The sequence below is a fragment of the Motacilla alba genome, chromosome 8 (genome assembly GCF_015832195.1).
Source record: "Motacilla alba alba isolate MOTALB_02 chromosome 8, Motacilla_alba_V1.0_pri, whole genome shotgun sequence".
Lineage (NCBI taxonomy): Eukaryota > Metazoa > Chordata > Aves > Passeriformes > Motacillidae > Motacilla > Motacilla alba.
In genome coordinates, this window is record NC_052023.1 from 23,898,066 (window position 1) to 23,913,664 (window position 15,599).

A 15,599-nucleotide genomic window follows, 5' to 3' on the forward strand; every position below is an offset into this window, starting at 1 on the left:
CTCCAGTGTTTGCCCAAGGCTCTGCTGTTTGCCCAACCTGCCGCTGCATTTCTGTTTATAAAGTGGCCACGTGTGTTTGAGTTGCTAATTGCCAAGTCAGCAAACAGCTGTTATAATGTACAATTATTTTTTTAAGGTTTATCATCTAAAAACCGTGCCAATTCTGACTGCAGGGTGGGATGACATTGGGTGGAAAAGGTCTGCTCAGCTGGAAGAGCAGAAATTAATAGATCGTTAGATGCATCTCACAATACTGTTCGGGTACAGTGAATGTTACTTCTAAACAAAACATAGATTAAGTATCAAATTATAAATTCATTTGCTATATTTAGATGTCAGTTGAAAAGTAAGACTGTGAGGGCTCTTCCCCCTGCAGGAGGATTTAGATTTTTCCATCCAGAGCCCTGGACTCTAAAACCAGGGGATGTAGGAAGCCAGCAGTAGCTTTATGGGGGTCTTTGGCTGAGGGAGAAGGGTTGGTCCTTCCTCTTTACCCCCAGTCCTGGTACCTGCCACACCTTCAGGGCTTCCCCCTGCACTCTGCTCTGACCTCACAGGCACTTGCTCTGTCTGTTCATCACCAAACTCACCCCCCTGACACCTTGAATGATCAAGCACACCCACCAAGTGCCCTGGGACAGGTTCGTAACTTAGGGAGTGACAGCAGCCTGAAGCATCAAATGGAAGTGGTTGTTTCAGAGCAGTTTTACCCTGCCAAATCACAAACTCTCAGAATAGTTTGGGTTGGCACATGAAAAATCAGCTAACCCAACCTCCCTGCCATGGGCAGGGACACCTTCCACTAGACCAGATCTGTAGGATTATCCTGTGGGAATTTTCAGGGATATGACTACATAATACTCCTTTTTTTTTTCCCCTGCCTTCTTTTAGTTCTCTTACGAATTATGGTTGGGGTGAGTCACTACAGTGTTATCTCATTTTATTGGAAACTGGATTTATGATGTTGTAAAGGCAAGACTATTTTTCAAGCACTTGCCTACTCAGAAAGTACTACTGCCCTAAAATCCCTCTGCAAGGCACCTGAATATGCAGGTGATGGGGTCAGCTGTCCCAAAAAAGGCATCTCTTCCCCATCTGAGGAGGAGGTGGGAACCTGAGCAACAGGCAGACAGCTGGGGACAGGAACTCCCTCGACCACTGAAAGGTGAATTGTTCCTGCTCCTGAATCACCAGCTTTAGGTTTTAATGCCATTTCTGAGCCCTCCTCGTGTGAACTGAGCTTCATTTATGTCCCACATAAGCAGATCTTTGTATACGTTCAGCCCATAGCAGGAAGGGCTCAATGCTGAGCTTTGTGGGGAAGTGCAGCCCGTTGTTGGGCACTTAGGGAGAGCATTAACTCATTACAGCTGAAAGGATCGCTCTGAGGAAGAGGGGATGGGTGGGAATTCAGCAAGCTAAGCCAGCTTTCTGTGCTGGGGCAAATCTCCAAGAGCTGTGTGTCCTTCTGACCGTTTGGCTTCATTGTCGCCACTGGCTCCGGTCCCCATCCTCCCCTTTTTGCATCTTTTTGTGCTGCACATGGAGTCCCTGGCACGTTTCCCCAGCTGCTTGTGAGCCCAGTGCTCCTCCCTGCTGCAGGTCCAAAGGATGCTCCAGCCTCACCTTCCTGGAGGGGTGTTGCTCCTGCAGGAGGGAGGCTCTCACCATCCCCTGGTATTGTATTTGCAGTGATCCCCGTGGCAGGAAGGAAGGATGAATCTGACTCCATGTTCTTGAAGGCTAATTTATTATTTTATGATACTGTATTATATTCAAGAATACTAACCTAAACTATACTAAAGAGTACAGAAAGGGTACTTACAGAATGCTAAAAAGATAATAATGAAACTTCTGACTCTCTCTCCAGAGTCCGACACAGCTTGGCACTGATTGGCTGATAAGTCAAAACAGTTCACATGAAACCAATAAAACGATCTCCAAACACATTCCAAAGCAGCAAAACATGGGAGAAGCAAATCAGATAACTGTTGTTTTCCTTTTTCTCTGAGGCTTCTCAGCTTCCCAGGAGCAAAATCCTGGGTGAAGGGATTTTTCCAGAAAATATGAATGCCACACCCTAACATAAATAAACACCCCAAATACTACCTGCCATCCATCCTCAGCCTTGTCTCCTCATCCTTTCTGGGTTTTTTGCTTGCAAGTTCTCCATGGGGAAGGACCTGTGGTCTTGTCTTGTGACCATCAGCATTTTATAGACAATGAAAGAAGAGTGTTTTCCAGCCCTCTTTACCAATGCAAAATCATGTCGGTGAGCCTCTTGGTGCTAAAGAATTAGTTGAAGGGAAGGGTCTGGAGCACCAGGAGTGGCTGAGGGAGCTGGGAAGGGGCTCAGCCTGGAGAAAAGGAGGCTCAGAGGGGACCTTGTGGCTCTGCACAACTCCCTGACGGGAGGTTGTAGCAGCTGTCAGTCTCTTCTTCCCCATAACAAGTGGCAGGACAAGAGGACAGAGTCTTTAACCTCACGTTGTGGGTGTCTCATTCTGTGGTGGTGAGGTTGGCAGTCCTGGAAAACCTCCTGTCCTGAAGGAGAGGGGCTCTCCCTCTCAGAGGAGAGGTACTGTGCTATCAACTTCCTGCAGTCAGCCTGGAAAAGGGAGCAGTCTCCTCTGGATGCACGTGGATCCCAGTTACCACCCCACGTGTTGCACGTGTACACAGAACTAAATGCAGTAATTTTTCGTGGGCAAACAAAAAAACAGGGGCAAAAAAGATGAAAAATTGACATTGTAAATGAAAGCATAAAGTGATTTATTTTTCACAGTGGTGGAAGCTGGGCCCCTCAACAACCCTGGGCTGTTCTATAATGGAAGAAACCCTGTTGGTATTGACACTGTTCCTTTGTCTTCCAGCATGCACATCTCCGAAAGCCAACAAGAATTCTTCAGAATGCTTGATGAAAAAATTGAAAAGGTAAGGCACAGTAATGTGAGCATGCAGTCTCCCTCAGCTTCATGGCAGGACAGGGACCTGCCTGCTGCAGCTCTCTGTGTTCTCCATGATTTGGAGGGGTCTGGCCCAAGATTTCCCTTCCAGCTCCTTGGTTAGATAGCTCAAGTGCAGAGAAGACCAAGAAGGTGAAGAGCTTGCAGGAGGTACTGAGAGAATCCTTTGTTTTGGGGGAATGTCACCAGCCTGGGATTCATGGCAGGCTAACTCAGATGTTCAGAACATACATGTTGAGTAAAGGTGAAGAGCAAAGTGAGATTTTAGTCATTGCTGATTTGATCTTTCTTCTCACTGGGAGACAGCTGGAGTGTTAATGCTGGGATAGTAGCTGGGATACCCCAGGAATTCTTGCTGAATCTCCTCGAAATAGCCACTGGCTCCAAGGGATGGTGTGGCTGTGAGTGTGGGTAACCCTGCCCCAGGGCTGTGCCAGTGAAATAATGGTGCTGGAGATATTTTGAAGAAGAGGATGAATAATTCTTTGCATATCTCAGCTGTCCTGAGAGCAGCTTTTGTGTGTTTCAGAAAGCTTTTAAATGACACGCTTGGCTTCTTTGTGAGGCAGCAGTGAAGGAGCTGGAGCACAGCTCATACTGGGAGTATGAGGGAGATGGTGGGGCTGATGTTCACACAATAATTTACTCTTTCCACTGCCTGTTTGGGAGTCATGCATCTTTTTAAATACTTTATATTAAATATTGGTTTCTTCAGTAGCAGTACTCTGAGAAACTAATTTGTTCTGAGTACTGATTACTAATCAGCAGTACTCAGTACCAGCTTGTACTCCCAGTTTCAGACTGGATATCAGGAAGCATTCCTGTATGGAAAGGGAGGTCAGACACTGGAACAGGCTTCCCAGAGAGCTGCTGGATGCCCCAGGCCTGTCAGTGTTCAGGAGACATTTGGACAATGCCCTTAACAACACGCTGTAATTTCGGGTCAGCCCTGGAGTGCTCAGGCAGTTGATGGTTGTAGGTCCCCTCCAACTGGAATACTTCTAGTCTAGCCTAGTCTTCTGTTCTTTCCTGTTCTGTTCTATTAAGTTGCCATGTTGGGTTGTAGAGCAGAAGGGAAATTTTTACTTGCATGGCTCTGAACTTCTGCCTTTTTTGCCAGCACTCCTGGTGCTAGGAGTCAGAGTGCTACAGTGGGTGCATCTTATATTTGTCCCAAGCAACACATTTGTTACTTTCCTCTTCAAAAATAAAAATTATGAAAACAAAACATAAAGGGGAAGAGTAAAAGTGAGGAGTTCATAGATTCCTGGGAAGAATATTTCTGTACCCAGTGTTTCACAGGAGTAAGATTTTATGTAACCTAATGCATTTAAAATGAGAATTTCTACATATCCATAATACAGCTACCTCTCCTTTGAATAAATGCATTCACCCTCTGAATATTCAGATGCTTTTCCTGGACATCATCACCTTCCAGAATGCTGAGCACAGAACCTCCAGTAAAATGGATTTTCCAAGGATGTATCTTATCTGCAGACCAGACAATGCCATCAGGCTGTATCTAATTATGAATTTTGGTTAATTTTTGTTCCTGAGGTCTGTGGCAGGGCACTGACACCCTCATTCCCCAGCTGCCACGCTGAGGTGCAGCTGACCCTGTCTCCTGTGGTTGGAGCTGTTTGGATCCTCTTTGAGATGTTCCCAGGTGATCTCCAGGGCTAATTTATCTTGGGGATAATTTATCCTGGGGATCAGGAGATTGTCTGTTCAGAGGAAATCCACAGTTTATCTGTCAAAGAGACCAAGTTGCTGTCAGCTGATGGGATTGGCAGGAGTTAATGCACAGCTGAATGTGGGATTTGTGTTCCCTGGGGACCTCCTGTGTCTGAGGAAATAGTCTTTATTAGAGAAGCTTTGGGGTTTTTAATTCATCTTTGCTCAGAACGCATTCTTTTTCTAGGTGTTGTCACAAATGCCAAAAAAGATTGGAAAATATAAGGGCTTTTGTCTGATCCTTAAATAGCATTTTCAGCCCCTTCTCCAGGGAGATGGAGGACAGCAGTCAAACATTTAGAAGGATTGTATCAGTGGCAGCTGAAAAGGTCTGTGGAGGTGTGGGGGGTGTCGCCTGTGGCCGGTGAGGTCCCAAACCTTGTGGTGTTCCCATGGTTACCGTGGCTGTTGGATTTGTGATGGAGAGGCCGTGGGCTGTGCTGCAGAAACTCCAGCCAGGGGCAGAACACCCTCAGCTCCACTGGGACCCCCAGGGGTGCTGGGTCACCAAATCCAAGTGCCCAAGTGCTCTGACATGTGAGCATTAGGCAGGAGCATCGCATGGGGGCTTGGACCTGGCACAGCCATTCTGTGGAATAAAACCTCCTGCAGCCAGATGGGAAATGGAAAGAACACGGGCTGGTGTTTCAGCTGCACACAGGAAGTGTTTGTGAGTCCTGGAGATCAAAAAAAGCCTCATTGAAACACTCTGGAGAGTTTCTCTGGAAGTCCTGCCCCCAGTAGTGCATTCCTGGCTGCCCCTACAAAGCTCCACTGCCTCCCGCAAATGTCACTTGAAGGTAAAAAACAGAATGTCATGAAGCACGGAGCTTCTGTCTACCAAAACTGAGTGTCAAAACACTGTGAGTCGTTCAGAGGGGACATCTGCTGTGTCTCTGAGTGAGTCTGTCCCTGCTTCAGGAGCTGGAGCTGAACTGGCATGTACAGAACTGCCCGTGGTGCTGGTAATGCCATTCCAAGGGTTTGCTGGAAGGAGGAAATACTGGGATGAGGGCTGGGGTAGGACTGGCTGAGAATGTGGAAGTTAGCCTCCAACGTGGGCTTAGATACTGGTTCTGCTGGAGTCAGCCCAGTCCTTTCAGAAACAGGAGAATTTGAGTAAAAGTACTCCCTAGGCCTGGTGAGAAGCCAGAGTTAGAGGGCAGATGGGAGACTGGGAGCAGCTGGAGAGAGCCGAGCAGTCAACGGCACAAGAAGCTGTAGTTCCTGTACTGTGTAGTTAGAATATCCTGGGCTGGCAGAGACCCACAGGGACCGTGGAGCCCAACTCACAGGACAACCCCAAGAATCCCACCACGTGCCTAAAAGCCTTGTCCAAACACTTTCTGACCTGTGGCAGAGCATGGAGAGGAGAGCAGAGGGGAAGACCAAGGAGCTGTGTGCAGCACAAGGCCCTGAGTGCTGGCAGAGCAGGCTCAGAAATGTTCCCAACATCTGGCAGCAGCTGCAGCGAGTCCTCCTGGGGCTTCCCACTCACTGAGGTTACTGGGAATAGAGTCATGGGAGACAAAAAGCACCTGTGATCCAGAGTTCAGCGGGAAATGGAACAGAGACAGGCAGTGGGAAGGAGGCAGCTCATCTGCTGTCAGCATTATCATCATTTATTGAAAATTAGCCTGAAATCACAGGAATATATTCCAGTGGAGGATGAGCAACAGGTAATAGCAGCAATTAAGCTCGAGGAGAGCATTCCCTGGAGTAAATTAGAAAGATGTGGGTCAGGAGTACAAGTGATTTGCTTGACCTGAGAGATGAAGGCAGAAATACACAGAAAAATGGCTTTGGAGAGCAGAGAAGGAGGCAGAGAGTGACTGAGCAGTCCTCCTAAAGGGAACTCTGCTGCTGCTGGATAAATCTGAGATCTGCTGTGCCCAGCTGAGGAGAAATGGCCTTCACTGGCTGCAGCCAGGACTGGGACAATCTCTGCACTCCTGTGGTGGGATAAACCAGGTTTTGAGCTATCAGCTCTGATTAAGAAGATAGAAACATGTCCTGGTATCAGGCCATTTGTGTTGGCATTCAGGCAAGTAAATTAATGACCTGGGTTCTCCAATCTGATAGAGCAAGGACTAATTTAGTCAGATGTTGCATTTGGACACTAAAAGATTTGCAGTGAAACACACAATGAGGAATTAACCTGTCTCTCCTAAAGTTTCTCCAGTGTCTTTTTTTTCTTTCTACATCTCAGATTTATTTGGACTCTGATTCCACAGGGCTCCATGCAAATTCCATGTTACCCCCTGGAAAGAACAGCAGCACAGGAAGGACATAGAGCTGTTGCTGGAGAGGGACTTGGGCCAAGGGCCTGGAGTACCATTTGGAAAGGGGGAATGGCTTCCCACTGCCAGAGGGTGGGGTGGGATGGGCTATTGGGAAGGAATTGTTCCCTGTGAGAGTGGGCAGGCCCTGGCACAGGGTGCCCAGAGAAGCTGTGGCTGCCCCTGGATCCCTGGCAGTGTCCAAGGCCAGGCTGGATGGGGCTTGGAGCAGCCTGGGACAGTGGGAGGTGTCCCTGCCCATGGCAGGGGTGGCACTGGGTGGGCTGTAAGCTCCCTTCCCACCCAAACCCTTCTGGGATTCCATGAATTGCATAGGGTGCTCAGGGCAGAGTTGATGCTGGGCACAGCCCTGCAAGCTCAAGTCCATTGCCTTGAAGGGGCCCTGTCCCACCTGGGCTTGCATGAAATAAATAGAAATAAAAATTAAAAGCTATAACATACAAAGTGCTGGCTGTGAAAAGTTTACCCATTTAGTGCTTGCTAGCAAAAACATCTTGATGATGGCTGTCCTGGAAAGTGGTTGGAAAAGCAACTGCTGTCTCTGAATCCTGCATGGAGCAGGACAATGATCTGGAGGAATTATCTCCTTGAGGTGTGTGTTATTACTGGAGGCTGTGGCAGAGTGTAGAGGCAACTGCCCCCCTGTAGGAAAAAGGCTGAGGGGTAATGGAACTACTGACAGGCAATTCCTGGGGTTATATTTGGGGATTGTAACCCCCCCAAGAGCAGCACCTCTGGCTTTGTGGTTCAAAAGGGACCATGGCAAAAGAATCCTGGCAGCTGTACCAGAGGAAAACCATCACTGGTCCCATCCTCATAAACTGCCTTCTACACGGCTGCAGTGGTTTGTAGAAAATAATCACAATGCAAACATGCTCATGGGCAACAATGAGATTAAAAAATGAGAAGATGTGTTGCTGTGAGCTCTGGTGGGTACCCCGAGCCTGGGACATGGTGTTGCCAACCCCATGGGGCTGTCACTGTAGGTCAGCTTGGTCTTGAGCACCAGCACTTGTCTTGGGGTGGGTGTGCAGGGATTTTTCCAGCATTCTCCTCACCTGGAGCTGGTGGGAGGATGCCCAGCCCGTGGGAAGGATGGCTGGCAGCAGCTCCCTGCATCCCTGGTTAGTGACACTGGGAGAGGGCACAAAGAAAGCAGCTCCTGGTGTGAGATGGAGGGAATGCCCTTGGGAGCGAGCTGCCAGCCCCACGTACACCAGGGCACGGTCATTAGGCTGAAACTCATTAGCAAAGTGGATTGCTCTTAATGACTCCATTGATTTTTCCCTAACAAAATGAGAAAGGGACAAAAATGAGCGCGGTATGCAATGATGTAGTGCCGCCTCCCGGCATTTTCTTCCCGTCCTTTCTGCGAGCGCTGTAAACAAAACCAGCCTGGTGAAAAGGGTTCCCAGAGCAGGCTGGGGCTGCGGCTGCCCAGCCGGGCCCCTCAAAGGGACTACTGTGTCCCCAGCCCCTGAGCCCGCAGAGAAAGGGCTGCTTGCTCTCCATCCTCTGCCTCTCCTGCCTCCTTTGCCTCCCCTTCCTTCTGTCCCTCCCCTGCATCCCCTCCATGCTCGTCCTGCTGTCCCTCCCCTGCCTGGCCCAGTCCTCCGGCACAAGGGGCCATTGAGCCGGGTTGTTTATTGGCCTGTCACCCACACAATGGGGAAAAGGCCTTTTTCCTGCGAATTTTTTCTTTCTCTTTTTCATTCCCTTAACGGATATCACGAGCATCCCCTGGAGGGGCATGAGGAGGGGAGCGCGGGAGAGGTGGGGGATGAGCCCTTCTGGTTTGGGTGCAGGCAGCAGGAAAAGAACATCAGGCTGCTCTTTGATTTACCTTAAATTCACTCGCTCATTTAGAAACACTCACGGTGTGCTGTGGACATCTACAGAAGCTGACAGTTGTATTTTGAAACTGCAGAGGTGAGAGATGGGATTCCTCAGAGATTAGCTGGACTTGGAGGCACCTACTAGAGCTGTCATTTTCCTCAACATAGGTCATTTACACTTCAATCACTGAAACTTCTCAGAAATCACAGAATTGGAAGGGACCCACAATAATCATTGAGTCCAACTTAAAAGTGAACGGCCCATGCAAATTGAACCCACAACTTACTTAGTCCATGGGTGGTCCATACATTCCTGTTAGCCCCCACCTGCTCTGTGCCTCTGGCCCCTCTGGGTGTAGGAGGCTGCTCCTCTTGGCAGAATTTGACTGCCAGTCATGGAACCATAGCATCAGAGAGTGGTTTGGGTTGGAAGGGACCTGTAAAGGCCACCCGGTCCAACCCCTGCAGCGAGCAGGGACGCTTCCACTGGAGCAGTGTGGTTTCTGCCAGCTCTGAGCTGACCATTTCCCATGAGGTGTTCCCAGGCCCATCTCAAGCACTGCAGCCTCTCACTGATCAAGGGATCATCTCCTCCAGCATCTGGCAGACATCCTCTGAAACAACCCACAGGCCAAAAATGGACATTTTAAAGTATTTCACTGGATTGTGGCTGAAGCTGCCTGTCCTCTGCCAGCAGGGAGTGGCAGCCCCTCCCAGGGAGCACCAAGGGCACAACCCTTGTCTTGGATTTCTGGTGCAGCGGGGAGGGCTGCGACAACAGGGCACTTTATTCCTTCTCTGATCTTCCTCAGCAATGCTGACCTTGTTGTTACTGACAAAAATGCATTTGGGGAGTAACATTTATACCAAAGCTCTGTTGGGCACCACTGGGACTCACCAGAGTCTGGGCATCACCTGAGCTGGCCGGGCCACCAGGATACGGACGTGTCCCCATCCCCAGCAGAGTACAGATGGAAGTGACGTGCCTGGAAGGACCAGTCCAGCTCCTGCTGGCCTTCAGGCCGTGGTGGGAGCTGGTGTGTCTGTGCCGTGGCTAGGACTGGCTCAGCACGTTGGTTTGGAGCAGTTCTTGGTGTCCATTTGAGAACTGATGCACGTGGCAGCCAGGGAGCAAACCCAGAAGCAGGAGAGCAGCAGGAGGAGTAGGAGGGGAAAGTGCAGGATGGCTTTTCCTCTGTCAGATTTGGGTCTGCTCGAGGCTTTAATAGCAGTGATGGCCACCAGTGGGGAGTGCTGTGCTGTGCTGTGGGACTCCCTCTTGAGCAGGTACAGGGATGTCCTGGCAATGCTCTGAGCTCAGCCCTCAGTCACTGCTGCTGCCTTTCACAGCTCTGAAGCATTTTGGACAAAGCCTTCATCACCAACCAGCTCAGTCTCCTGGATTTGTCCAAATGTGGTCCCTAGCCTGGAGAAAACCAGGGAGATTTGAGAAAACCAACCAATTTGAGCCTCACTGCAAAGAATTTCAGTGTTCCTTCTTTTTGATTTACAGCTTTTAGTTCAAGAAATGTAATTTTTTCCCCTTCTTTCTGGGTCAGTGATAGCTGAGTCGGAATTTGGGCTGATGAGTCTCTCGGGGGTTATTTTAACGTACTTAGAAAACCCTTCTGCTCTCAGTGCTGGGCCACAGGGAGTTGTCAGGGCACTGCACATTGCTGGGTCTGGGCTCCAGCAAAGCCAGCTCTGCAGTCCCACCATCAGCACTGGCACTGCAGACACCTTTTGGAGCCATTGTTCCAGGTGTGCAGCCCAGCTGTGTTTCCCAAATCAACTGATCACTCCTACAAAACATCTCCCCCTTCTTTTCTGTCTTTCTGGCTCTCCTTCTCCAGGTGCTCAGGTGATACACCCAGCACTCAGGAACAAAGGGAAATAGTCCAGAGGTGGAGATCTTGGGTCCTGCACTTGAGGCACTTGTTTGATGCAAGATCCCCTGGGTGGCTTGTGCCGGGCAGCTCAGCTCCAGCTGGTTTTGTGCAGGGAAGCAAGGCCAGTGGCTCCCAGCAGGTCCTTTCTTGCTGCTCTGCAGGAGCTGGGTAGGGAGGGATGGGATGTGCCTTCTCCAGGCCATCCCAAGGGGAATACCCAGAGAGATGCTGCTCCACACCTGTGTTTGGGATGGGACAGAAGGCTTTACATGACTGGTCTGATAAGAAATCCATGTTTTGTGAAGCTTAGGCTGAATCCCCTGTAGTACAAGCATGATTTCAATACGAATGGCATCTTTTGCTCTGGGGTTAAACTTCTGCTGGGGTTATCAGATGAGGGATTCCTGTTCACAGCAGCTGCCTTGTGTTGCTCATAGGATTATATGCTTTGTTGCTTTTGCCTCGGAGATTATCCTTTCACAGCAGATCTCAGGGCTGTGTCCATCAAGGTGGATCTTTACATAAAGCTGGTTTGTAAATCAGTTTGTTGGAGCCCCCCCAGAATTCAATATATGGGGGATGATGTTTATGAGATTAATAGTGACAGAAAGGGAGGTGTCTCCTATCCTGGATTCCTGCAAGTTCCCTGTGTCTGAGGTTTCTACCCAGCTCTGAATTCAAACCCCCCAGGTTCAGAGAGCTGCTCTCAGAAAGTGTTGCCTGGATTTATTCCTGTGTGCTTCTCTGAGTACCAACTGCCTGGCCTTTGTCCCTGCAGGGTCGTGACTACTGTTCAGAGGAGGAGGATGTCACATAGTGCCAGCTCTGCCCTCGCCCCGGGAGCACCTCCAGTGTAAATAGATCCAACCCAGCCTTCTGGATACAACCTTTGGGACGTCTGCTCGAGTGAACAGCACTCCATAACAGAAGAAGACCATTTCCACATTATATGCTCCATTCAGTTACAGTGTTTCCTAATGAACACATGAGGAATATTGCTAAGGACTCGTAAGGAACTGTTTTTGTTGCTGCTAGTTAAAACTTGTTGCAACTTCTCACTTTTTTCTGTGTCCAGATACGCAGCAAATCCTTAAAAGTTAATCCAAAAGACGTTGTTGATTTTATTGAGGCTTCTGGCCTGTTTTCTATCAGATGAGGTAGTGTTATACCAAGCTTCCATAAGTGAACATCCAAGCATCTAAGAAACACCCCTGAGCTGTGTGTCCGTCCGTGCTGGGGCCAGAGTGCTTGTTAGTGCTGGTGATTCCAAGCTTTGGAGATGGGATGGTTTTGCCATGGCAGGCCTTGTTTCTCAGCTGAGAAGAAGCTGAGAAACTATTATCCATTAAAAGCATGTTATCACTGAAATACTGGAAGTGATACAGGAGCAGGAACTTGTATTTTAAGAGGAAAAAAAGTTTCATTTAAAAGGTATCTTAATCAAGGACTAAGCTTGCAGTATTGGCTTTGCTGAGCACGAATGGGAGTGTGATCACAATCATTTTGAATCTCTTTTTTTCTAAGAAAATAAACATTTTACTGTTTTTATGTATTCTTGTCTTTTACCATTCCTACAACACGATGTTTTAAGAGTCTGGGGACAAGGAAGACCAAACCTCTCCTCTGCCTTGCTGTGTCCCGTGGATCTGATCTCTTAAAGCAGCTCTGTGCCAACTGGGGGGATGTGTTGTGTGTCCTGTAGAGTTTATTTTTCCATATTAAATGGAGAGGATATTACCTTCTCAAAAGCAGATGTAATATTTTTAACAAATGCTGTCATGAGTTAAAAAAAAAGGAAAAAAATACAGCTTTTGTATTTATTATTTCAAAGAAGATTGTTACCTGTGCTGATATTTCTTCCAGCTTTGATGCCCTATGAGGGCAGGGTTTGCACTGCACCCAGTGGAGAAGCTGTGCCAGTGTAGTTTGCTGTTGTCACTGTGTTTATTTCATTTGTGGGATGGGTGTGGACCAGACTGAGGGTGCATTCACAGCGTCTCCTGGGATGTGGCTGACACTTGAGTGGGCACTCAGCCCAAATGTTGGCCATTTTTCACTGGCCTTTCTGAAAATCAGATCCCTCTAAAGGATCTAAGTCCCTCAAAGATCACCTGTGATCTCTGCAAATCTCTAAGTTACTGCTGAATTTCTTCACTAAAGAGGTTTCCGTGAATGTTGGCTCTGAGTGGGGCTGGACAGTCCACATCAGATTTCATTCCCCATCAGTACTGTGCTGTTCCTGGAACATCTCCAGAAACCCCCAGCTCCCTCTGCTGGGGTGTGAGCCCATCCAGCAGGGGCAGCTTTCCAAGCAGCAGCTGTGAGGCTGCAAATCAGCCTGTTTCCTACAGGTAGAACCTGTTTCTGAGCTCTGCAGGCTCCCCAGGCCCCTGGCTGCCTCAGTCTGAGCCCAGGGGTTGCTGTGTTCCAGGATTCAGACAACCCAAGAGCTTCAGCAGCTTCCCCTATAAAAGCTCAGTGTCAAGGTCCTCCATGGCATATTCATCTGTATCCTATTAATGGTCAAAAACCACCAGCCAGCTCTGATTTCCATAAATCCTTGCTCATTTGAGCAGCTGCATTGGCCAGGCAGCCCCTCCCAAGTATCCTGACCCCCCTGGAGACCAAGTTTCTGTGCCTCCCTCCCATCACGTGGCTGTTCCTGGGGCTGTGGCATCTCTCAGTGCTACAGAGCCATTGGGTTTTGTGATGAATTCTTCAAGGTGATGTCTCTCTCCTCCTGGATATGATTTTTTTCCATAATTAATGCCAGCTCTTGAGCAGGTGACTCCGCTTGGGAGAGTCGAGAGACTGTGCATTTCAATTATTTAAAGCACTTTAATTAATAAAGAGTCCTGGGGCTTGGTCCCACAAACCCTTCTCTGCGAAGCCCTTTGGAAAGCTTTCAGAGCAGTGCAGGAGTGATGGGGTTGGGTCTGTTGTTTTGGAACATTTCCTTGCCCAGGTGCTGAACATCTTGTGTGTAAATGTCCCACGCAAACACTGTGTCAGACACGTCGTGGTCGTTCTTTCAGCCACCTCTTAGTTTTAATAATTCTTTTATTTAACATTTTCCTCGCTGTTGCTGCTGGCACTGGAGACCTGTGCTTTGTGAGACGTTTTGTGAGAGAGGAGAAGCAATTCCCATCTTACCTGTGCTCCTATTCCAACCAGCAGCAGGTGCTTTAGACTCCTGGATGAGTTAAAGCAATAGATGGCAATATTTGGGAAGGCCTGGGTAGGCACCAGGGTGGGCAGGAGGTTTGGAACCTGCTGGCATTCTGGGATTCTTCCACCTTTGCAAAACCCTGGCAGACTTTGTTAGAAGTCTAAATAAATGTGGCAGCTGAAGGTCTGTAATAATCCCGGCGGATTACTCTGGCTGAAAATGCATCTCCTTGGAGCTCTGCCTCCCCATTGCTTTGCTCTGCTCAAATGCATTCAGCAGCGTGGAGAAGAGGAGGCTGGGAAGAGAAGGAGAACATCTGGTATGCTGTGCTTGGCTGTAAATGGGATTTCAAGGTTCCTCTCAAAATGCCAGGGACGTGATTTGGGCCCCAAGCTTCTCTTCAGGAGGCTGGTGCAGTGTTTCCTGAGCGCCACATCGTATTCTGGGATCTTGGAGAAAATTGTGGTGGAGGGGTTTTGCAATCAACCTTCTTCCACTGAAGTGCTTTCTCCTTTGTCCAGAACCCTTTGAGTGGTGCTGGTTTTCCTCCTTGGAGCCACCCCCAAGCATTGGGAGGGGAACTGGGGAGCTGCTGCCCACCCCAGGCCCAGCCTTGGGCCCTGTTGTATCTCTTGTTTAATTACTGGGAGTTCCACTTCACCTGTGGCCCCTCCCAGTGCCTTCCACCCCTCCAGTTAACATTGATTTCTTCCCTTGAATTCAGAGGTTTGGTTGTTTTGAATCAGGTGTCCCTGCCAGGATCCAGCAGAGCCACCTCTGTGTCCCTGCCACAAGTCCTGTGTGGCCACGGATGAGCTCCAGGCTGGCTCACTGCACCTCTCCATGCCTTGCAAACAGCGGGAGCAGCAGGGCTTCAGCAATCCCAGGATTTTCTGCAGTGTGCCTCTTTCTTGGTGTAAGAGCACCCAGGCTGGTGCCTGGCCCCAGAGCACAACGGGATTTAAACTCTGGATGACGAGACGGGAGCGAAGGGATCCGTGAAGCACCAGGGAGATGCGTTTGAACTCTGAAGACATCACTGTCATCGCATGAGAATGGGCCTGGAGATAAATATTCTGTTCCCAGCTATTTTGGTTGTACCAGGTCTGTAAAACAGTAATTTCCTGTCACTTCCATTTGGAGTCAGCAATGACTCAACTCCAGATCAGCCTGGCTGACACACCAGACCTTCAGGATAGGAGAGGCTGGGTGAGATGTGTGTCTGTCAAAGAGCAGATGTCACATGGGCTTTGCACTGGTGGTTTCCAGTTCCACCGTGGTGGGACACTGGCACAGCGTGCCCAGAGAACCTGTGGCTGCCCCTGGATCCCTGGAAGTGTCCAAGGCCAGGCTGGTCAGGGCTTGGAACGAGCTGGGCTAGTGGAAGGCGTCCCTGGCAGGAGGGAACCTTGTTCCAGGATGCCCATGGAACAAGATGATTTTTAAGGTCCTTTCCAGTCCAAACCATTCTGGGATTCCATGTCTGTAAAACCAGTTCCCTGACTCAGGTCCTTTGTGGGGGTTGGGGAGTCTGAGCAACATCCCTGTGCTCAAGAAGCTTTTACCTGTCTGGGGCAGCCCCAGCCCAGGGGCGAAGTAATGGAACTTGCACTCTGGAAAAGCAAAAGCTTTGATCTCATCCACACTGTGTGGTACAGGCAATTTTTGGGATGTTCACTGAGAAAGCACAGATTTATGCCACTTCT

The 15,599-nt window shown here is 49.1% G+C and overlaps 1 protein-coding gene across 1 annotated transcript in view; it reads left to right on the forward strand.

Moving 5' to 3' along the window:
• Positions 1-12,554, forward strand: part of C8H1orf21 (chromosome 8 C1orf21 homolog) — a 107,194-nt gene extending 94,640 nt beyond the window's left edge. The window contains exons 5-6 of the mRNA XM_038145056.1: positions 2,874-2,934; positions 11,503-12,554. Of these exons, the coding sequence (XP_038000984.1) occupies positions 2,874-2,934; positions 11,503-11,541 (100 nt within the window). The 3' untranslated portion in view covers positions 11,542-12,554. The remainder of the gene's footprint in view (positions 1-2,873; positions 2,935-11,502) is intronic.
• The last annotated feature ends 3,045 nt before the right edge of the window (positions 12,555-15,599 follow it).